Source organism: Camelus bactrianus, chromosome 2 (assembly GCF_048773025.1).
Source record: "Camelus bactrianus isolate YW-2024 breed Bactrian camel chromosome 2, ASM4877302v1, whole genome shotgun sequence".
Lineage (NCBI taxonomy): Eukaryota > Metazoa > Chordata > Mammalia > Artiodactyla > Camelidae > Camelus > Camelus bactrianus.
The window spans coordinates 77,420,139-77,444,392 of NC_133540.1; the positions used below are offsets into that span (position 1 = coordinate 77,420,139).

General features: G+C 32.1%; 1 protein-coding gene across 10 annotated transcripts in view; it reads left to right on the top strand.

Moving 5' to 3' along the window:
• Nucleotides 1–24,254, top strand: part of ADGRL3 (adhesion G protein-coupled receptor L3) — an 822,802-nt gene that overhangs the window by 331,579 nt on the left and 466,969 nt on the right. For all 10 annotated transcript variants that reach the window (XM_074344099.1, XM_074344100.1, XM_045504712.2 and 7 more), the window contains one exon: nucleotides 6,836–7,049. In XM_074344099.1, coding sequence (XP_074200200.1) covers nucleotides 6,836–7,049 — 214 coding nt within the window. The remainder of the gene's footprint in view (nucleotides 1–6,835; nucleotides 7,050–24,254) is intronic.

Genomic DNA, 24,254 nt, shown 5'->3' on the forward strand with positions numbered 1-24,254 from the left:
TCAAAAGAGCCTTTTTTCCTTCTTACGATCATTGGTAGATAGGAGAAAAAATTGTTTTTAATCCTACTGGTAATCTATTTATAGTGCTGAAAACTGAGTATTTTTATATTATATATAATGTATGAAATACATGATTAAATAATAAAATAAGATTAAAATATATTATATTAAGAAAAAAAAAAACTAATGGCCTAAATAATGTTTAAGCAAGAGGATGGTAATATTAGACTATCAGTGTGGGTCCATTCATAATGTTTCTCTTTTACTAATTTGGTAATTCTTAAGTATCATCTAACAGTTTCAATGTCCACTCTTTAAACATTCTTTCAGACTTAATTAATTCTGCACTGTATTGGTAATATATAGCCCAAAACTTAGTAGCTTTAAACAAATACTTTACCCTCTATGGATTCTTTAGGTTAGCAATCTGGGAGTAGTTTAGCTTGTTGATTCTGACTCAAGGTTTCTCCTAAGGTTGTAGTTACCCAAAGGAAGAGTTTCTGTTAGCTGGACGGTCAGCCTCCAAGATGCCTCACTCTCCTCCTTGCCAGTTCATTCTGGCTGTCAGCAGAGTTCTTAGTTCCTTTTCTAAACTTCTCATGGGCTGCTTGTTAATAAACTGCTCTTGGAAATAAATAATACACTCTCATTTCTACTAGGCTATGTCCATTAGAAGTGAGTCACTTAGTAAAGCCCACATTCAGGGAGAAAGGGGATAAAAATGGAGAACTATCAAAGGATTGTAAACACATTTTAAAATTATATATGTCCAGTGATTAAGTAATATGCTCTTCATTTCTTCAGTGCCCGCTGATATTCCAACTTCTGCATTCATTCTCTTCCACTCTGTAGGCACTCCTTGAGCTACTTCATGTTTATTACCATGGTTTTAGCCTGAGTTCTAGACTCATGAATGCAAATGAGGACTGAACATTTCTGAGTATTATCCTGACACCTTAAATTCAACGTGTTTAAAAACTTAATTACACTGGGTTAATTCCGTCAACCAGCTAGCTGGCTGCTTGCCTCCTAATCAGTGTTGAATCTTTCACTTATATTTATTTATATACTTTATCCTAGAATCCTCTGTCTCAGATAGCACTTCCTTTTTGCATACTCCCTTCTAATGTCCTAGGGTTATCCTAGCAAGTCTCTGACCTCTGTTCCTTGGAATCCAGGAGGAATTTTTTTTTTTTTGCCTTACATTTAAATTTTTTTAATATAATTTTAAAGGTTACACTCTGTTTATGGTTATTACAAAATATTGACTATATTTCCCATGTTGTACAATACATCCTTGAAGCCTATCTTACATGCAGTAGTTTGTACCTCCCACTCCCCCACACTGTATTGCCCCTTCTCTGCCTCACTGGTAACCACTAATTTGTTATCTGTTATCTGTGAGTCTGATTTTTTTTGTTTCAATCATTTCTTGTATTTTTTAGATTTTGCATATTTGTGATATCATGCAGTATTTGTCTTTCTCTGTGTGACTTATTTCACTTAGCATAATGCTCTTCAGACCCATCCATGTTGCTGCAAATGGCAACATTTGTTCTTTTTTATGACTGAGAAATATTCCATTATATATATCACATCTTCTTTATCCCTTTATCTGTTGACAGGCACTTAGGTTGCTTCCATATCTTGGCAAATGTACATAATGCTGCTATGAACATTGGGGTGCATGTATTTTTTCAAATTTAGTGCTTTGGAGTTTTTTGGATATATATCCAGGAGTGAAATTGCTTTGTTACATGGTAGTTCTATTTTTAGTTTTCTGAGAAACCTCCATAATGTTTTCCACAGCAGCTGTACCAATTTACATTTCCACCAAGTGTAGGAAGATTCCCTTTTCTTCACATCCTCGCCAACGTTTGTTATTTTGATGATAGCCATTCTGACAGGTGTGGAATGATACCTCACTGGAGTTTTTATTTGCATTTCCCTGATGATTAGCAATGTTGAGCATCTTTCTATGTGCCTGTTGGCCATCTTCATTTCCTTTTTAGAAAAAAAGTCTATTCAGTTCTGCCCTTTTTTTTTATTTCACTTAGGAGATGGATCCAAAAAGATATTGCTGCTATTTTTGTCGATGAGTGTTCTGCCTATTTTTTCCCTCTAGGAGTTTTAGAGTATCCAGTCTTACATTTAGATCTTTAATCCATTTTGAGTTTATTTTTGTACACAGAGTTAGAGAATGTTCTAATTTCATTCTTTGCCTGTAGCTGTACAGGTTTCCCGGCATCACTTATTGAAAAGACTGTATTTTTCTATTGTATATTCTTGCCTCATTTGTCATAGATTAGTTGGCCAAAGGGCATGGGTTTATTTCTGGGCTCTCTATCCTGTTCCATTGACCTCTATGTCTGTTTTTGTGCCATTGCCATACCTTTTTTATTACTGTAGCTTTTCATATAGTCTGAAGTCAGGGAGAGTGATTCTTCCAGCTCTGTTCTTGTTTCCAGAGACCATTTGGGGTATTTTGTGTTTCTATACAAATTTTAAAATTATTTGTTCTAGTTCTGTGAAAAATGCCATTGATATTTTGGTATGGATTTCTTTGAATCTGTAGATTGCCTTCAGTAGTATGGTCATTTTAACAATACTGATTCTTCCAGTCTAAGAACACATTATATCTTTCTATCTGTTTGTGTGGTCTTCAGTTTCTTTCATCAGTGTCTTACAGTTTTTGGAGTATAGGTATTTTGCCTGTTTAGGTATTTTATTCTTTTTGATATGATGGTAAAAGAGATTGTTTCCTTAGTTTCTTTTTCTGATACCTCACTGTTAGTGTACAGAAATGTGATAGATTTTTCTGTATATTAATTTTGTATCCTGCAACTTTATCCTGCAGGAGTAATCATTTTCCTGTTTGGTCTCTAGCTTTTAGCCTCCTGTCTCCATCCTCCCCCCTCCATCTTTAGATTAGTCTCTTTAGTTAGCATAACTCACAATTCACCAAGAATTTATAGCATTTTGAGTCCGTTGTCACCAAGCAGGATTACAGTAGGAAAGCCCGAGGAAAGACTTAAAAAAACAAGAGGTTTCAGCAATATAATGGCTGATGTCTCAGAAAAGGAAAAATGAATCGGAGTGATTTATACTGAAACAGCTAATCATGAACAGGGAGCTATTTCTCTTGTTATTTAATCCTGGGTCAGGAGCGCTTTTAGTTAGGCATGTGTTTGACATGGAACTTGGACACATCCTGAGTTTCTGGCCATCTTTAGCAGAGAAGCTCAATTTCATTTGTGTCTCCATAGTCCCATGGTCAATGGGTAGTTCCAAAGTACAACATCTTACCAGAAGTCTACCAGATTCCACATCTAAAGCTTTTCCAATTTATTCAGCCAATGTATATCAGACACCCAATAGGTGACATTCTGTTCCTTGTTACAGAAGATTAATAACTCATGGGATAAAAGTGGGAAGGAGCTCAAGTCCCATATTATTTTTCCATAGTCACTTCACAGTGCCCTGTGCAATATTACCCTGCTACAGAATACAACAGACTTCTTCATTGACTAACCTGAATTTGAATTGTTGACATTTTCCATATCTTAATCTTTTTCTCTAGTAACCAAAGTCTCTCCATTGTTAGCATGATAACTGAATAGTAAACAAAACAAAGACCATTTACCTTAAGCATATTTTTTCATTGAATGTTGGTTGTTGATTAAAGCATTTTGCAATATAATTAAAAGTAGTTTAAGTAGCTAATTAGATAATGTTATACAGTAATTTCCAGTAACACATTCCTTTAAAAGAAAGCATCCATCATTTAGGAATGCAATTTATCACTGAGTTACTGTTACAAATGCAATTATATATTAAATGGAAGAGAGCATCACAAATCAACTCTGGTATTCTGTAAAAATTTCCGTATCTATAACTTTTGAATAATTCTTAAGGGGTTGAAGAGATATGTGAGAAATTTGGGACTCCATATTTTAGTTGACCTTGCAATTGTCTGGGATCTGGTTCTAAATCATATTTTTGGCAGTTAAGACCCAGATTAAAGATAAGTCTGTGTACACGTTTTGACAAAATTGACTGATGAGTTTAATCAACCAAATTGTCCACTTAGTCAAACAAATGCTTTGACTGTATGATTTGCTTATTTGTTTTTTTGTTAAACCAACTTGTTTTAAACAATTAACTTAATTGGTTAGGTTAACAAAATATAGCAAGATTATCTCAATGTTTGGAAGCAAGTTCAATGTGATTTTCTTTAAAATGGCTATACCAAAGTTAAGAAACAAATTGTCTCTTAGCATATGCTCTAAAGTTTACTGTAAAACATTCTGACAAATTCTGATTTCAAGAACCTTTTATAAAAAAGCAAACACAAAACATCTAGGTTCTATTTAAACTGATTAAAATCATGAAACTGGATTCCCAAATTGGAACATTTTTATTGTTCAATGATTTTATTATTTAAAATACTGTATATACTAATCAAAATATCTTTTTCCATTAAGATAGAATCTTGGTACTAACAAGGACTTCACGTTTAAACAGCAAACTAATTTCAGAATGATAGATAAACATGTATACTTATTTTAGAAACAATAGAAACACGTATTTCAGAAATTCAATGTCTATTGTGAGACTGTCCTGTCAAAATGCTGACTCAACATCAAACTTCAGAAATAATGTTACAGCCAATTTCTGTTTATATTAATCTTCATAACATTTCTTTGATCAGTGGTGTGGATGTGCTAGTCTTGTGTGTGTGTGTCTGTGTGTGTGTCTGTGTCTGTCTGTCTGTCTGTCTGTCTGTCTGTCTGTCTCCCTGCCTGTGTTTGAAGAGAATAGGGGAGAAAACAGAACAGATGTTGAATGATAACCAGACCAGAATGGAATTAACTGTGCAGTGCAGCTTGAGCACTTTAACCTGCTTTGAACTTATTCTGGGGTCTTTGGTACGTTTATAGTTTTTCCAAAATATTATAGAAATGAGGTAAAAACTAATCTCTTTCTCAATTTTGAAATAATACATGTGGTTCCACAACCAAATCAATATTTTCTGTAAGTTTCAAGGGAAAATATTTATAGTAAAAAAATTTCTCTTTCCTTATTCCCACTCTTTTAACATTTTCTCACTTCTCTCTACTTTACCTTTAACATTTCATGTTTAGTAAAAAAAAAAAGCCATAAGAAAAGTTGAATGTATTTATTTAAATATGTTTTATGTATGTGAACATTAGTGAGTTAATCAACTATCCATGCAAATTTATAGCTATCATGCATTTATCCCTATGATTAATTCTTTTATGTGAAAATCAACTTATTAGCTGGCTGGTAATCACAATTTTAGAATTTCAACTATGTGCTTTTAAAAGACGACTTGTTGAGTTTTTACAATAAAACATTTGACTGTCTTCCAACAATGTACTGATTATGTTCATAATCTAGGAATGTGAAACTCTTAAACCCGACATGAAAAGATAGACGATTTTCTGTATAAAAATGAAACATGTATGTTCAGCAAACATCTGAAAGCAGTAACAAACTGGAAAAACATATTTGCCATGAATATAAAGAACAAATTTTCAATTTTCTTTTTTGCCAAGAACTTTTGCAAAAACAAATTATGTGTAAATGTGAGCAAACAATTCACAAAAGAAGTATGAAGGGTCAATAAATATATGAAAGTATATTGTGTAAGTAAAATAGTGAAAATTAAAGATATTGTGTCTATCACATTGTCAAAATATAAAGGAATTGTTAATATGTACTTTTGAAGAGGAAAGTACTGCTGGTGGAAATGTGCATTTGTAGTAAGGTTTTTGGACATCTTATTCATATTTGCCAAACTTCAAATATATATGCCTCTTCACCAATTTCATTTATAGAAGTATACCATAAAATGTATTTGGATAATTGTATTTTTCTATATTATCCAAGGTACACAGATATGTTTATTTTTCTTTGCAATATTATGGCACAAAAACACTGGGACATTTCTAAATGTCCATCAACATAAGACCAATTAAATTATGTTTTATATGTATATATAATGCAGCCATTAAAATGAGGGATATGGCATAGAAATGAAAATATTTCCATCATACACTGTTAAATTAATAAATAAAATACATCAAGGTCTCAATATGTGTAGTGTTATATTACCTGAGTAAGTTACTTAGGTAGGATTAAAAGAGGGGTAGGAAGAAACATAAAATGTTTTTTTTTTTTCCTATAGAAAATTCTAATACAAAGGTTACCACATTGTTAACTGGTTGTCTTTTGATACTGGAGGAAATATGTGGGGAGGGAGCTGAAGGAAAATTTAATTTGTCTCCATACAAATTTCTATTTTCTTAAATAAAGAACATTCACTATTTATATAATTAACTCATACCTGAAATAATAAAACAATTTAAAAATTGAAATAGACTATTTAAATCAGTATGTACAAACTCAAGAATAGTGCATTTTTTTGTAATGGTTTCCATATAAAACAAAACAAAACATGCACACGATATTCTTGAGGTTAATCTGACAGTTTGCTCTACAAACTGCATGATATTTCTGTATTGTCTTTAGCTCACATTCCAGACAATATTTTAGAAAATCCAGGGTGCTTTTTTCCATTTATAAGAAAAAATAACTTACATTTTTTATATACATATAAGGTTTTTAAGAAATAATTATTATTGTTAGCATTTTAAAAATCCTATGAAATTACTGAAGTGTGAGAAATCTATTTTTAGTTAAAATTATGAGTCACAACTGCTTTATTCCTTGTTTTAGCTTATTCTAAACACATACTTTTCCTTTGTAGATAAAAAAGATGATTTATTTTTCTTTCTCCTCCTTCTGGTAGCTTTCAGCCGTGCCCCAATTCCGATGGCTGTGGTCCGCAGAGAGCTCTCCTGTGAGAGCTACCCCATAGAGCTCCGCTGTCCAGGAACAGATGTCATTATGATCGAAAGTGCCAACTATGGGAGGACTGATGACAAAATTTGTGACTCTGACCCTGCTCAGATGGAGAATATACGATGCTATCTGCCTGACGCCTATAAGATTATGTCTCAAAGGTATGATATTTCTAATATTCTTTGTGCATTTAATATAAACTTTCAAAATGCATCTGTGACATATTGAGTGTAGGTAAGAACATAAAAAATTTGTGTATTTTAGGATTCTCTGAACTTCTTTTTCAGTATTAAACTATTCCCCATATCACTGAAATGCTACTTTTAAAATTGCAAGTACTTTTTGGAAAATATTAAAATGTATTAGATTATTTTTTCATGGTCTACTCTTTGTTCTCTCAAACTGGGCTCATTAGTTGAGAAACTAAATTTGTTTTTCAGTTTTCAAAAACAGAATTTTAGAATTTTCTCCATAAATTACAGAAAAACTGTTTTACTACTAGCAGTTATTTTCCATCAGTTTAGATAAAGAGAATAAAATTTAAATTGACAGGAAAACTATTTATTTATAGTTATTAATCAAAATATAGTAAAAGACTATTGATTAATGACCATTTGACCTTGGAGAACAGTAAAGAAAGTATTACTTTGATAACTAGTATGTAAATTAATTCATTTAATATGTTTAAGCTATCTGAAATATTACCGTATATTACCAAATAATATAAATTAAGGTACTGTATAAAGTCCCTGGATAAGTAAAAGAAGATCTTTAATTCTAAAGAGACTAGTAAATAGGAATCCATATTATAAAATTTTTATACTAAAAATTCTTGATAAATTAGCTAAATATTAAATATATTTCAAATATGTGTTCACTATTACTACAATTTCTCAGAAATCAGTGACAAAATCGTATACTATAAGCCTACTATAAGCCTTCATACTTTCTGATTACTTGCTCACAAAGCAGTTCTTAAATAATAAATGATTTACTTAGTGAATTTGTTTTTCATTAGAATTTCTATTTAGGCATTTCTTTTGTTTAAGGATTTCTTAAAATATGCAGGAAATCATAGCATATGTAAAAATAAACAAATTGAAGTATAAAAGCAACAAGATTTAAAGAATTATCTTTCTTGTGCTTAAGAAAGCCTACCTTATTTTTAATCTTCTTGATACTGAAAATTTTGAGAGATACATATATATATGTATATATTTGTGTGTAATTAATACATTGATAGTCAATATTTTTAAAAAATTATGTGTATAAATTATTAAAAGAAATTATATCATGCCAAGATTTTGGTGATCAAAGCTTCTGAGGCATACTTGATGGATAGTGGTCTCTCTGGGGAAATCTGAGGGCTTTTATTTGTCTATTTCTAAAATGCTGACTCATGCTAAGGTGAATTTTAACAGAAAATAAGCCTTTAAAATTAGGGATTCTATTTGATATAAGTTTGGTTGCATTCAACTCTTCTTGTGTGTGTCTCTCATTGTTATATGTTTGACATATCTCTAACTATGGTTAAATTCTCCAATGTTATATCTAAAAGAAGTCTAAGCATTTCATTACATGTAAGTGTTGTAATCATCTTTCAAGAGTGTACTTTTCCATAAGTAGTATAGAATAGACACCATGACTAAATTGTCATTTTATTTGTATCAGTCAGATCATCAAACATAGGATTTTTTAGAATCCATTCTCGATGTGAGTTGAGGAGGATTTTCAGCTTTCCTGTGATTAGGTTTTCATTTAGAATGTAGCAGAAGCATTAACATCACTAGCTCTTTGATCTCTATATGATTTTCATTGAAATTGCCTTAATCCTTTCATTGATATTATTAATGGCTCCCAAAATAAGTCCTTAATCTTATAATTATTGCAAAAATTAGTTACAATGGATCCTCTGGAGCTACTGAATTATATAGGATGCATCTATGAAGTGACAAATCTGCTGAGTAAAACTGCTTCAGGCACCCTGAGTAAATCATTTGTAGAAGCCCTCCTGGGGGGTTCTCAAGTAAAAATTGTCAGTTAGCTGAAATAGCTGTGGTTAATTCTCCATGGAGGCTAGTTCCTTGTTTGTATTTGAACTGTTAAATGTACTAAATTGACACTTGGCTGAAATAAATGCTTTGGCTCTTGGAGAGAAGAGATCGTCTTCCATCTTGTAAGCTCCCAAGAGATGGATGATCATGTCCACTTAAGCTGCTTTATAATGAACTTTCACTGTCATGCCAATGATAGCATGTTAAATAAGGCTAATAATAGCTAATTATGATATGGGCATATATATAAATTATGTTATGGATAGTTAAATGTGTTTGAATTAAAATCATAATAGAAAACATGTTTTTTAAAAGATATTTTAGATTTTTTAAACTTCTAGAATGACACTATATCAGAGTCTAAAATTTCTAAGCATGTCTCTACATGGGAGGATTATCACTAAATACAAACAATTATTTATGTATCTTTACATAACCTTGTTAAAAAGCTTCATAACTTGCTTCAGCCTCAAAAATTAGACAGATGTCACAGGCAAGGACAGGCATGAAATGTTATTCACACAAATGTTTGAATACATATTCAACAAATACATAATTAAAACTGTATACTAAAATGTTAGTTCTAGGTGTGAAAAAAGGAAGACTTGAAACAAAAAGGGTATGACATGTGATTTCTGCATTTTTTTTCCCCAGTAGAACTATGCAGTTTGACATCTGCTCTAGAGAAGCCAGTTTCCTCATTGCCTTTCAGATTGAGCCTGGTATTCTCAAATCCAAGTGTGTTCTGTTGCTGTTCTGCCCCCAATCCCTGTGCTTTACCTCTTTTTCGTTATACTACTAGAAGGCTTGTTAAAATGTAGAAATGCTTTTATTATCCTTCTCAGAACTTCTAATTTCATTCACTGACTATCAACTATATCCATCTTTATTTCGTCTAAACAATAATCCTATATTGTCACACTTCAGTCAGTTGCCTCATCTTAAGTAAATTATAGACTTCTAGAGGGCAGACTTCTTTTGATTTTACTCAAAAATAACTTTTGATATGTAATGATACATAAGTGAGTGAATAAATATGCTCTCCAATTTTGTCATGCTGTTTGAAAGCTTCCCTAACACTATTATCTGAGTAATTTTTTGTTTCTTTTTATTTTGTCTTTACACACTTCAGAGTTTAAAAAAACAGTACATATAGCTTTGGAATCTAAATGTGAAATGACTGTTGGCAACTGATAACTGCAGAAAAAGTTTTGCATTTTGAATGCAGCTGAGGTTTCATGTTATCTTCAGTTATTAATGGAAATACTTACATTTTTTAATTCCACAAACACCTGAAAGTCCATGATTTGTAGTTCATTATGAGAGTTACTCTGGAGTTCAGTGGATGAATAAGCCAGGCCTGGTTCCTGCCCACAAAATTGTAGTTTTTTGGCTGATATAAAAACAAATAGCTATATCATTAGCTCAGTAATTTACTTTCATCTCATTTACATTTATTGAAGAGTTCACAAGTGGGGAATCTCTTCTACCTAGATAGTTTTATGGAATGTTCACTGAAGAGGAAATGTTAGGCTGGTCCTTGAAGGATTGGGCATAGGTAGAACCAGAATAACCAAAGTGTCTTTAGATATATAAATGGACAAACACCAAAAAAGAACACAAGGAAACAGTTTCCCTTCAGTGACCCTTCACCCATCCTTTTCTGGCAGGGTTTTACAAGCTTATTGGTGTCTGCCATGCACCATTTAATCTCTCTAGACCCTCTTCCAAACATGCCTGAGACCAGTCCCCCACCACCAACCATCCCTATAGATCCAGTGCACATGCTCATATGAAACCTTGATAATTCTATGGTAAATTAGTTTGGATACACTTCCCTTGTCAATAACCTCCTAATGGTGTCCATTTTTACAAATTGGACATAAATGCCATCTAAATGTGTGAAGTTTGAATATCATATGTTATGACATCCTCATGCCAGCTTTTTATGATAAATATTTTAAATATGTGATATAACAGCCTTACTTTACATAGAATTGCCCATATGTTTTAAACTAAAAAGGAATTTTGAATAAGCGTATATATGTATATATGACGTACATTTATTTATTGAGGTATAAGTTGTAAACATAAGTTTACAACTCACTGAATTTTCACAAACCAAGCTCATCCAATTAACCAACATGTGAAGACTGAGAACATTAAGGGCACCTCAGACACCTGCCTTGTGCTCTGTACCAGCCATACTCCCCACCAAGAATTGCTGCTATTGAGCCTTCTATCACCTTAAATTAGTTTCGCCCATTTTGGAATTAAATAAATGGCTTCATATAGTACTTGCATTTTAGTATCTGGCTTTTCTCATTCAATGCATTCATTTTTTAATATAACTTTATTAAAATATTTTAATGTACCATATAATTCACCCATTTCAAGCGCACATTGATTTTTTTTTTTAGTAAATTTACCAAGTGGTGCAGTCATCACCATAAATCAGTTTTACAATATTTATATCACTACAGGAAGATTCTGCATGCCCATTGTTGTTAATCCCCATCTCCTTCCTCACCCCATGAGATGATTTGTCTATTTTCGTCTATCCTAAATGCATTATTTTTTGAGCTAAAACAATATTTGAAATCAAGCTAGGAGTAGTGGATGTTTCAGTGGGGTTGTTACCAAAGATATATTAACCGTTATTTCTGGAGGCATGGACATAAATATGTTCCCTGCCTTTTGATTTCTCTAGAATCAAAAGATTATGAATCTAGACATTTAAAAGATGCTCTAGAGTTTTCTGTCAAGGAGTGATGTTAAATGTATAAAGGAGTATTTTTTTTCCTATTTAAATGACATTTAAGTTTGACTTTTAATCTTCTAGCAGCATTTTAGCAATATTACATTTTCATGTGTCAGAGTCACATCAGAAACATGCAAAACAAAAAGAGGCAGAGAGGAAAGGAGAAAGAATTATTTCTCACTTTTCTTGAAAAGTTGTATTTCAGTTTATATCAGTACCACTGCAGGGGATTTTACAGCATACAAAAAGGTCTTGGTTTCTGTTGTATTCAATTCTGGTGAAGTTAAGAACCCCTTCAATAGCAGTAGAAGAAGAAATGCCAGTGGCAGTTTTTGTATGTACATAGCTGAGTAAATAATTCTGCAATAACCGTGTATAGACATGAGGGTTTCTTTTTTTCCAATTTGAGTATTCTCCTTTGCTCCTTTGACATATTTATTACATTATGTCTTATATTTCTTTTATGAATAATAACAGATCAAATACAATTCTTCATTTCAGGGACTTTCCCATGAATACAGTAAAATGAACAAAAGAACAGATAGGCATAGGAACTATAATATATGACTAATTGCCTTAAGTATTACTGTTTGTTTGCAAGTTTATTAAAAAAATAGAAAGAAAAAAAAGGAGGGAAGAAAATAAAGGAAGGAAGATAACTTCTATTCCCAAATCCCAAATGCAGAGACAATGGAAACACTGGAAAGTTTCTGTCTGGAAGATATTTATCTCTTCTTTTTTAATGTTTTGTCGCATTTCAATTCTGAGAATATGTATTTGATAATATTCTACTAAAATGCTTCCTGGTACAACTTACTATTAATTTAATTTTGAATGAAATTATATATAATATATGTAGTTCAAAATTTAAAAATTTAATGATTGAAATGTTTCTTGAAAGCTTAGTATAAAAGTGAAAGGGAGTTGTGTTGGTTGTCTTATAGACCTTGAGAAATATTCACACTTTGTGCTAGGCACAATTTGTGGAAACTTGGAATCCCTGAGTCCTCTATGGGGATTCCACATGGCCAGAACTATTTTCATAACAATATTAACATATTATTTTCCATTTTCATTGTCTTAGACATAGACACTGATGGTGCAAAAGCAATGGTAGCAAAATTGCCCACATCTTAGCAAGGATCGAGGTAGTAGCTACAATGTACTTTAAAAAAAGTCTTGAGTTATTTTAGTTCTAATATGATAAGTATTGATAAGATATAACTCACATAAACTGATAGACTTTGGGAATCTTAATAATTTTAAGAGTTAAAGAGATCATGAGACAAAACCTTATGAAAATCAATGATTTAATAAACAGTTATTTTTTCATTTCTACTTACTGGCTGAAAATTAATGATTAATGTTTTGTTTTTTATTATTTTTACATCACATAATACTCATTCTATTTGCTTTAAAGTCATTTAGACTTTTTCTATGAGTGAATTATTTTTGAAGGGAAGAATAGCTATACGTCATACAATAGCCCTTGCTAATAAAGAACCAAATAAGAATTAGACCCATTGCCTGAAAATTACTAGCATCATTTTCTGTTCAGAAACTCATGTGATAAATCTTTCTTAGAATTGTGAAAACCTGTTTAATTTAAAAGTAAAATGATTAAAACAATGGAAAATTAGAATAGCAAATTTTTAAAATAAAAATACTGCACAAATTAACAGTATGTTTTTATGGAGGGGAGAGAGAGTCCTGTCATGACATAATTCTAAAAACAAATATGTTGGAGGAACTAAATTTATAAGTATGTATACTGGAAAATATATTTTTCATTTTAATGTATCATTGTCAATTTTCTTTTTTAAAAAGAATCAACCTTGTAAAGACAGAATTTAAAGAGTTTTGAGCAGCTCTTTCCTGGCACTCTAAATTTTCTGAGTTCTTTTTAATTTAGCAGTGTTAATGGTAACTCCAATGCCTGTAACCATTAGTAAATGCATTGGCAAACAAACTAAACCTGAAAAAAACTAAATTAGAGGTAGAGTGAGAATGGTAGATTTACCTGGAATTTTACCTGTTTCACATTTAATTTATAAAACATAAGAATCACAGTTTTTCATTCATAATAAATGATCACATAGTTGTTCCCATACCTCTAGCTTCTTAGTTGATTTTACACTCTATAGTCAGCCTATAGAACTTGGCATCTTGTGGAAAATATTTAGAAGATACTACCAAAGAAAGAAGATAAGAAGTTTTTGAAAATTTGAGGATATAGGATTAAAATGCTGAAGCAGTTATCTTGGATATAGCTTAAATCCTAATGGAAAAGAACTAAGCAGATTATGAGCATAAATTCTGTCACTGATTAATTAGATATCACTGGACTCTAGAGGAAAATATGTTACGATGATATCTAGCAGACATTTAGAATAAGAACCTCAGTTTCTCTATCATAATGACTTTAAAGATTGTTGAAGCTATTGGGGGAGGGGGTGGCTTTCAAAGTATTTTGACTGCATTGATGAGGCTGAGTTACATGGACGTAAGAAATTTACCTGAAATTACTTATTATTACTTATTATATGATGGTACAAACATGCCTGCTCTCTTTGGGTACAAAGTCCATGGTTTTTTTGCTGTGCCTTTTTTTTTCTTCTTCTTCTAAGACACTAGAAAAACTTTTTTTCATTTTTTACAAAGTTGAAGTATAGTTGATTCACAATATTATGTTAGTTTCAGGTGTACAGAAAAGTGATTCAGTTATATATACATATATTTTTCAGATTATTTTCCATTATTACAAGATACTGAATATTGTTCCCTGTGTTATACAGGAAATCTTTGTTGCTTATCTATTTTATGTATAGTAGTTTGTATCTGTTAATCCTATACTCCTAATTTATCCCTCCCCTCAACCTTTCCCCTTTGGCAACCATAAATTTGTTTTCTGTGTCTGTGATTGTGTGTAGATTCATTTGTATTATTTTTTGAGATTCTTCATATAAGTGGTATCATATAATATTTGTCTTTCTCTGGCTTACTTCACTTAGTATGATATTCTCTATGTCCATTTATGTTGCTGCAAATGGAAATATTTCTTTCTTTTTATGGCTGATTAATATTCCATTGTATATATTTATGTGGATATATATATACCTATAAACACACACCCCCCAACATCTTAAGCCAATCATCTGTTGATGGGCATATGGGTTGTTTCCATGTCTTGGCTATTGTAAATGGTGCTGCTATGAATATTTGAGTGCATGTATCTTTTCAAATTAGAGTTTTCATCTTTTCCAGATATATGCCCAGAAGTGGGATTGCTGGATTATATGGTAGCTCTATTTTTAGTTTTTAAGGAACCTCTGTATTATCTTCCATACTAGGTGCACCAATGTACGTTGCCACCTACAATGTATGAGGATTCCTTTTTCTCCATACCATCTCCGGTATTTATTATTTGTAGACTTTTTGATGATAGCCATTCTGACAAGTGTGAGGTGATAGCTCATTGTGGTTTTGATTTGTAATTCTCTAATAATTAGCAGTGCACTAAGAGTAATTTTTGTCACAAGGAAAGATCTTTTTACTTTTTTAGTAGATAAGAAAAAGCAAGTGAAATATTCAAATTGTTCACATTTTATATAATTCAATCTGTTGGTCAAATAAGAAGAGGATTTTAATGAAACCTGCCTTATAAAATTGATCAGTATAGCCATTTAGTTTTATCTTTGGGAAAATATCCTTTCCTTGCTTACTGATTTTACCTTTAGCTAGAATTTTACTATCTAGTATATTATGCTCTTGAATAAGTAGGAAGCATATTAAGTTGTTATTGTTTGCAATAATACCTGTTAACATTTATTGTGTGCTTTTTATTTACTGTAAACTCTGGTGATGAATTTACCTTTTGTTATCTCATTTATTCCTCTCAATAACACTGAGAAATATATATCATTATCACTCCCATTATATCAACACGGAATTAAAGCACAGAAATTAACTTAGTGAAGAACTTATTTTAAAGCCAATATACTGCCTTATTTGAGGCGCTTGGAATTTTGTTTATTGTAGCAAGCATGATAAAATAATAAAGTGTTAAGATTAAGAACAGGGCTCCTGGGGGCGGGTATAGCTGAAGTGGTAGAGCGCATGCTTAGCATGCATGAGGTCCTGGGTTCAATCCCCAGTACCTCCCCTAAAATAAATAAATAAATAAACCTAATTATGTCCCTCCCCAGCCAAAAAAAAAAAATATTAAAATAAATAAATTAAAAAAAAAAAACAACAGGGCTCCTTATCATGATCATGATGGTGGGAAAAGAAACTCATTTCCTCTCATTGAAACACTCAACCATATATTGGGTTTGTTTGGCTCAAGTGTTATTAATATTCAACTATAGCTATACAAAATTTTTATTATTGAAATTTTTGATAGAAATAATTCGATTACTGTGAATCTTAAACTCTCCAGTCTTCAACTCCTTTTTTATTTGAATCAATTACGTTTATAAAGTGTTTCGGGTAATCAATGCTTCTTGAAAAAACATGCGTTGATAGAACAGAGCTGATTGTATTACTAAATGTTACCAGCTATAACCATATATAAGCAATATTAATTGAGAACTTTGTATGAGTGATACGGTGTTTTAGGGACTTTATATGAATTAACTCTTTAATTCTTCCCTCATTCCCATGAAATGGATACCACCGTCATTCCTTTACTGATGGGGGAACTAAAGCATAGAGAGTTTAATTAACATATCCAAGTTACACAGTTAAATGGCAAAGCTGCAAATTTAACCTAGGCAATCCAGCTCCAAAATTCACAGTAACTACTACAGTCAATCACCTGGTGTCATTTGTCTAAAATATGCACTATTTTTAGTAAAAGGACTATCCCAGGAAACAAGTATGGATCAGTCACTATTACTGAAAAGAAAATACACACATGTGCATGTGTGCGTGCCAAGCCACACGTGTACATACACTATTAGTGACATAATGAAAACCTGGCATGAAGCTTATTAAATTATACGGCATTTATTTTCTGCCTTTGGATAAGTTTTCAGAAAAAAATCACTCAAGTACTTGTGGTAAAATTTACTGATTTACAGATTTTACTATTGCTTTTAACATTTTGGAGTTTATAGAGACACAATTATCTATTGGAATATTTCAGTAAAAGAGAAGTTACTGATAATATTGGAAAATAAGTTTAAATTTGCATGTTATATGGAAATAAAAGAAAACTGATAGCACTTAATGTGCAAACTTTAGACAGTGAGGGCTCATGAGTTAAAAACTTAATATATCACATGAATACTTTGAAATATTTGTAAATGAGAAAATGTATTATACCAGCCTTTCTTAATCAAACTTGAATATAAATAACAGTGTGCTTCAAAATTTCTAATGCTTTATATAATGAGAAATTTAGACAGCATACATCTCCACAAAGCTATTGGTAATAGTTATAAAAATGAAAGTGGATCTTTATTTTTACCACATATGGTAACTTCATTTTAGTATAGATGTCAGTTTATTCTTGTTTAGTATTTTCCATTTCCTGCCAGATTATGCTGAAATATATTGTAAATTTGCTTCCCTGAATACTCTGTTAGACACAAGCTTTAACTGATTTATTATTTCTTTATTATTAAGACTATGACCAAATGAAGTATAGTTATGAAGTCACTCTATGTAAAGCATTTTGAACTTTCCCATGATGTGTTGATGTGATTATAGTTTCACTATAGGGAAAAAATGGTATTTCTCAAATTGTTGGGGGATAACCATTACTCTAATATTTGTTAATATGAAAAATTACATTAATTGATACCAGTTTCTATAAAATTAGATATTTACTTTGTCATATTTGTTGCAGAAAGATATGTAAATCATGTTTATTTGTAACTAGGTTTACCAAATGGTAAGAGCAAAACATGTTTTTTCATGCATATGGACTGATTTCGATTTATAAATATATGTTTCGGTACTTTGGCTCAAAAAGACTTGAGGTCTTTCCAAAACTGCTAGTACCCAGAGCTATTAGTACTATGAAAATAAACATTTGGAGCCGTTTCTTAGACTTGTTAGTGTATTGAGGAAGTAATATTTGGAAAAGAATTCAAGCCTACAAAAATATTAAAATATAAACAGAGAAAATATTTCAAAAGTAATAAAAAAAGATAAGAAGAGATGGAGATGATTGTTACAAAAGGAGGAACTTGATGGTTATGGGCTTGAAGGGAAGTAGGTGACAACTGAACTTAAAAAGAACCTTTTCAGATAGAATTGTTGATGTTGCTGAATTATTTAGAGATACTTTGATGTTCCCAGATCTTCACCACTGGTCATCTAAACAATGCTGTATGTTTTATATTTAATAAGTGTACTCCTGGAGATTTGAATTTACTCATCAAATATAGTGTAGTAATTTTATGTGAAAGATTTACAGCAGTCCTCTACCAATATGAACATCTTATTAAAGATAATATTCTAATATTATCTGTTGATTTATTAATACTTACTTTTTAATTTCATGGCAATAGTATTTTTTTGTTCTCTTTCATAATTATACCCATAAAGCCTACCTGGCCTAGCTGTGTGCTACATCCTTGGGCATTTCTGTTACATAAGAATATGTTATATATGTGACTCTGATATATGTTATATCTGCATGGTTCTAACTTTATTTAGATACTGTTTTTTACTATCTTAATTCTCCCCTCAAACCACAAATATTTGTCTTTTCTTTAGAGTATGGTGTAAAATATCTATGACTAGTTTTATCATTTATAACCATCTAGACAGTGTGAATTATTTCTCTATGTATTTTAGAAATTAGGTTCACAAAAATGCACTCCTTTTTCACAAATTAGTCTCTGCAAAATTTGTCATAATAAAAGGCCTTTCACCTTTCCAAGGAATTCAAGTAGATCATCCTTGCCTGAGGAGATAGGATTCTGAATTACTTTCCAAGTTCAATTCTTGGGGGGAAAAAAAGGGTAGAGTCCTTCAAATGACTTACATTAAATTATTTCCTCCAAGAGCATTTCCCTGCTGTGACATTTTAAAAAAAAACCCTACAACTATAACAAAAATTATGTGTAATCTTTCAGTGAAAGTTATAGAAGTGAAAAAGTATAAATTATTAAAAGCAGCACAAGCCCACATGGATATTGGAAAGGAATATGAGCTCCATCTGCAAACTAACAGGAAAAAAATTTGTCTCTGTAAGATGTGAAGTATATAACCTGTCTAAAATGTTGCATCATTACACATGAAGGAAAAGATAAGTATCCATGTGATGTAGTTGAATACATATTTGATATCAAGCTGTAATTGCATTATAAAATGATGTCAGCAACAAATGACAAAAAGAAGCTACAACATACATCTTACCTGCTAGAATCCTCTAGTCTGTTGTGTCACAATTTCTCGTGGGAAACAATGGAAGAACATGTTCTATAGCATGAACTCAGTGTACCCCTAGCGTGGCAGCTTTGAAACTATTTATGCCAGCAGTGTTGGTATACCTGTGTATACAACATGTATACAAATACAAATAAATGAGAATATCTGAGATATAAGTGTATAGAGCATTTATGATGTGTATTTCTAGGATGCTGATTAATTCCATTAAAAAAATGTATTTACACTGGAATCATATAGTTATATTGTTATCTAATGGTTCAAGATTTCAAAAGGTTTACTTTTCCTCTCATTTATTAAGAAGTAGAGGAACATGTTTCTCATCCATTTATTTCATTGTTTTATTTTTAAAAATTTATTATTTATATCAGGAAGATAAGACATTTTATTTTAGTATTGATAGTAATGATGCTCAAACAGATAAAATGATTCATCCAAAGTTAAATGTGATCCTGAGCCTTTATATATTAATTAATCTATTTTCATAACTAGTTTATTTGGAAAGCGGACTGACTCATTTGATATTGTATGTCTTTCATTTATTGGCAACATGAAAAAACTTAGTTTAAATTCTTAGACTATAATTCAAAAATGAAATTTCCTGATTAAAGAGGAAACAAACTGGAAATGAGATATTCAACAGTGATATAGAGATTTTTTAAGGAAAACATGTCTTAGAGTTCCAAAATTATATTAGTTTTAGGAAGAGGTTTAGAAACCAACTCCTTCCTCCTTAGATACTTACATCTCCCCTTATAGGTTCAGAGCATGTGCTTTGCAATCTTTACAGCAGACTTTGATTTGAAATCCAAGCCATGTGTCCTGGTGCACATTGCTTCTATGAGCAAGTTAGAGGTAAAATACTTGCCTTGAAGGATCATACTGAGGATAGAAAAATCTGTTTTTTCACGTGTATAATAGCACAATGCTAAAGTAGTTACTATTATTATTACTAGAGATTCATATTTTTGTTTTATCCTCTGTTGTTGAATTAGAGGTGTCAATCAGGATTTTGGTGTTTGTTTTCCTATATAAGTCAAAAGTGAAGTATTTAAAGAATTTCTGTCTCAGAAAGAATCTGTCTCCATTATGTCTTTAGCAATACATCAACTTCTTTAGCAATATATCAACTTCATATTATGATCTTTGGATAGAGACTTTTGGTTCTGGGAAAAATCCTTAAAGCACATGAATTTTTCCTTTGAAACCAGGAAGTTTTTTTTAAAAAAATTTTTGTGGGGCTTTCATTTCTTTAAATTCTGGGACCTCAGGCCTCATTTCTGTAGTATGTATAGTCTCTTTTCCCTACCCCATTCCTTGTTGTATAGTCCTATGTAAGAATGTCATCACTCTTACTAAAGTTCTCTCTGAAGCTAAGAACTGTTCCAATTTCAGGTAAAGCACATGCCTCAAAATGATGGAACAATGCTCACCAAAGTTTTATATATATATATTCCTGATAGAAAATGAGTGAAATAGATACTGGGGAGATAATGAAAACTATCCACCCTTACTCCAAAGGCAATTCAAAATTTTATGTGGAATATCACAAAATAACTTACCCTTTAGAAAGAATCATGCCAAATGTAATACTGTATAATATATTACAGATACAAACAAAGCTATTATTATTTCTTGAAAGCATTTACTTCCCACTTAAAAGTTCATCTGTATACTTAAAGAGGCTATATTTTGAGCCATAAAAATGTCACTAACTTGACAAGAAGTGTGGCTTGGGAATGTATCCACAAACCATTCCTTTAGTCTTGAATTGAATGATATTGAATGATAAGATTTTGTAGATTTTCTCTCTTCTATTTATGTATGATATTTCAAGCAATAATCTTCATAAATTTTTTAAGGAAGGCCTATCCTTGTGAGTTTCATCTCACCAGTGTCATTTTATTCTGTCAGTGTTGTTTGAAACATCTAGATAGGCCACATAAGGAATAGTCACCCACACACTGTTTACGTTAGTAATTAACAGAGAATTTTCAGAAGGATTATAGGCAATGTCATCACTCCAGCATTTTCTTCTTAATGAAGTAACCAGCACAGTGGGAAGCCAGCTTCAGTTTTAAACCCAGCAGGCGAAATTGTGGAATAGAAACTATTAAGTGTCAGAAGGAAGGGTTTGAATACAAAGTTTGCTATTACTGAAAATGATAGGAAGTTCTCTTGTAAGGAAATACCTCTTGGAGAATCTAGTCTAGGAGCTTAGAAAACTTCAGGGCTCTTTTCAAATATACATTACGCATTTTCTTGTAGTTAGAAATTCCACAAGCCTAAAGAGGATCAGATTTTGCCTTGGCTTGTGAAGACCCTTCCCCGTAAAACTAGGACAAGGATTGTTTAAGTAGGCTCTTTCACATATGCCCATAGGTTTGGGGATAAGTAGTCATCTCTCAGCACTTAGAATATTTTCAGAAGAAAAAACTGAACAGGAAACAGCAGCCGTTTGAAAAACGAATCTAACTCCCATTCCTCTTAGTCTCCCTTCCCGCCCCCTTTTGCCTGACCTCTGGCCTTTGGTTTAATGGCACTAATGACTAAGAATGGTTCTGATCCTGGGGGAGGCACATGCCTAAAAATAACAATGCTCAACAGAGGAAACTCTGTTCTTGACAGAAAACAAGAGAAATAAATGCAGGGAGATAATCAAAACTCTCCTTCCCTTACGAAAGTAATTCAGAATTTTATGTGGCATATCACAAACTGGTTTTCCCTTTACTGTAATTAACAATGCCAATCACAAAGACTCAGAATCTTTCAGGTCTCTGCAGTACCACTTCCCCTCAACAGAACCAAACCAAGCCAAAGAAGACAAACAGTGTTCCCACAGTGGAGCACTCCAATTTTGAAAGAAAAGCAGTGCCTCTGTTTCAGTCTCACAGCACATAGAGCACGGGAACGCCTTGTCATCTGATTGGAGGTCCTACATTAAAGAAGAGATATTTGGCAGGAATTAAAGTTGAATTCAAATTCTTTTTTGTTGTTGTTGTTGTTTTGTTACAAGTTTTACATAAGGCGTTTGCAAATTCTCCTCCTCTTTTTGTCACTGATCTGAGGAGCCTAGCAGTGAAGCCTTGGGCTGGTACTCACCCCTGAGTGTGTGCTGATGCTTCTAACCAAGACCTGGTCCCTCCTTTCTGTCACTGCCAGCTCTGCACTCCAGCTTGTTGGAGGTGCAACTAGAAAGAAACTGGATGTGGGAAGCACTGGCCAGGCTTCCTCCTAACTACAACCTCCAAGATTCCTTAAATTTAAAAAAAAAATCAGTGGTATTTTTATTCTGAAATAAAATGTTCATAAAAGGTAAAAAGAGGAGAACCATCACATCTTACTCTTGGAATGAAATAACTAGTGAATTCCATATGGAAAAAATTAAATGTTTAAAATTGCATATTATGACTTACCAGGAAAAAAAAGTCTTAAAACAATGCAAAATATCAAATGAGCCTGTCTTCCCATTTGTCTACTTTAAATTACACTTTAAAATTTGATAAAACAATTCCATATGTTCATGACAATAATTGCTGCAGTTTTTACAGCATCCTAACATCTCTTAACACATGTACTAAATGAAACATTGCTAGATGTTTTATAGTAAATGGTATGATTCATTTGTAACAGAAAATAAATATATATTGCTTTTATCAGCAACCAAACATTTGAAAACTATTTTCCATTTCAGTCAGAATAGAAAAAAATAAATAAAAATTATATTATAAACACATGAAGCCCATTAATCTACCAAAAATTAGGAAACATTTTCATTATAGGAAAAAACTACTGTGCACTAAAATGGAAATCAAAAGTTAATTATTCAGGTTTTTGGGAAGCCTTTAAAGTTGTATTACTATGAAAAGACAAGAAAGGAGAGAGTCCAGATACTATAAAAAAGAAAAAAAGTATTTCTATCTAAAGCCCTGGCCTTCAAGAATGTTACTAATTAACCACTTCGAACTTGTCAGCCTTGTTACCTGGCTAAAGTGTCTAAGCCAGAAATGGAGGGAGATAATGGAGCTTTTCTCACCCTGAGGATAGAGTGTAGAAAAGGGTGGTGTGTATAGGGAAGGGTCAGATATGTAACTCCCTTTGGCCTGTGTGCATCTGGTCCAGAACTAGTGTTCACAAGAGCCAGTCTTTAGCTTATTTGTACCATCCTTCACTGTTGCCATGTCCCCTATCAGAGAATGTAAATCATTTTAATGTTAGGCCAAAATAAACAACCTTTAGGGTACACATGTTGTCAAAAAAGATAAAGTGATATATGCTAAACCAAATGAAAATGACTTGGATTATCTACTACTTGGGTCATCGGGTTCGCGGAAGATTAGTGCAAGAAACTACAGTTTATTGAGGGCATTTTAGTTTCTTCTACCACTTCAGCAAGACTTTGTCCAGACTTTTCTCTTAGCTTCTTGCCTTGACTGTGGTTCTTTGTGACAAGATGCTTTGGTTTGTAAAACATAATGTGGAATAAAGGATCCACTAAAGTCAGAGTGGGGGAGGAAGGAAACCAGGAAGTAAATTTTGCAGAATTTGGAGCTTCAGAAAGTAATCTTTTTCAGCTTCTGTGCATATGCATTGAGTAAAGAAGATTGTTAATTTTGTTTCGTAAGAGAAAACAATGTTTCATAAGAAATGTCGACAGCAAACCTGTGTCTGCAAGAATAAAACATACAGTGTGATGCTACTTCTTAGAAGTATCTGGCAGCTCCAGTTGAGTCAGTCATAATAAATGCAAGAATATATACTTTCGTTAATCATTCCATATTCTGTATCAAAACTGTGATGAACAAGTAGTTCTGCTTATAGTCTAGGGATATGGTTATATTATGGATAGTTTAAGACCCTTCATTTCAAAGTAAAAGCCTAAAAGAAACCAAAAGGCTGTTTGGTTTTGTCAGTAAAATTACTTTAATACAAAAGAATACGAGTTTTACTTTTCAAACAGCCAAAAAATACTCAGAGTCTCTATATTGCCATAGATCTTTATTGAAAGGTTATATATATGAAATGAGTATTGAGAGCTGATGCTGAGCAAAGTCCAGGCTTGACAGCATAAATGTACTTAAATTAACCATAGAGATGAGCTATTACTAAAGATGCTTCCACTTACACTGCTGTGCCATGAGTCCTGCTAA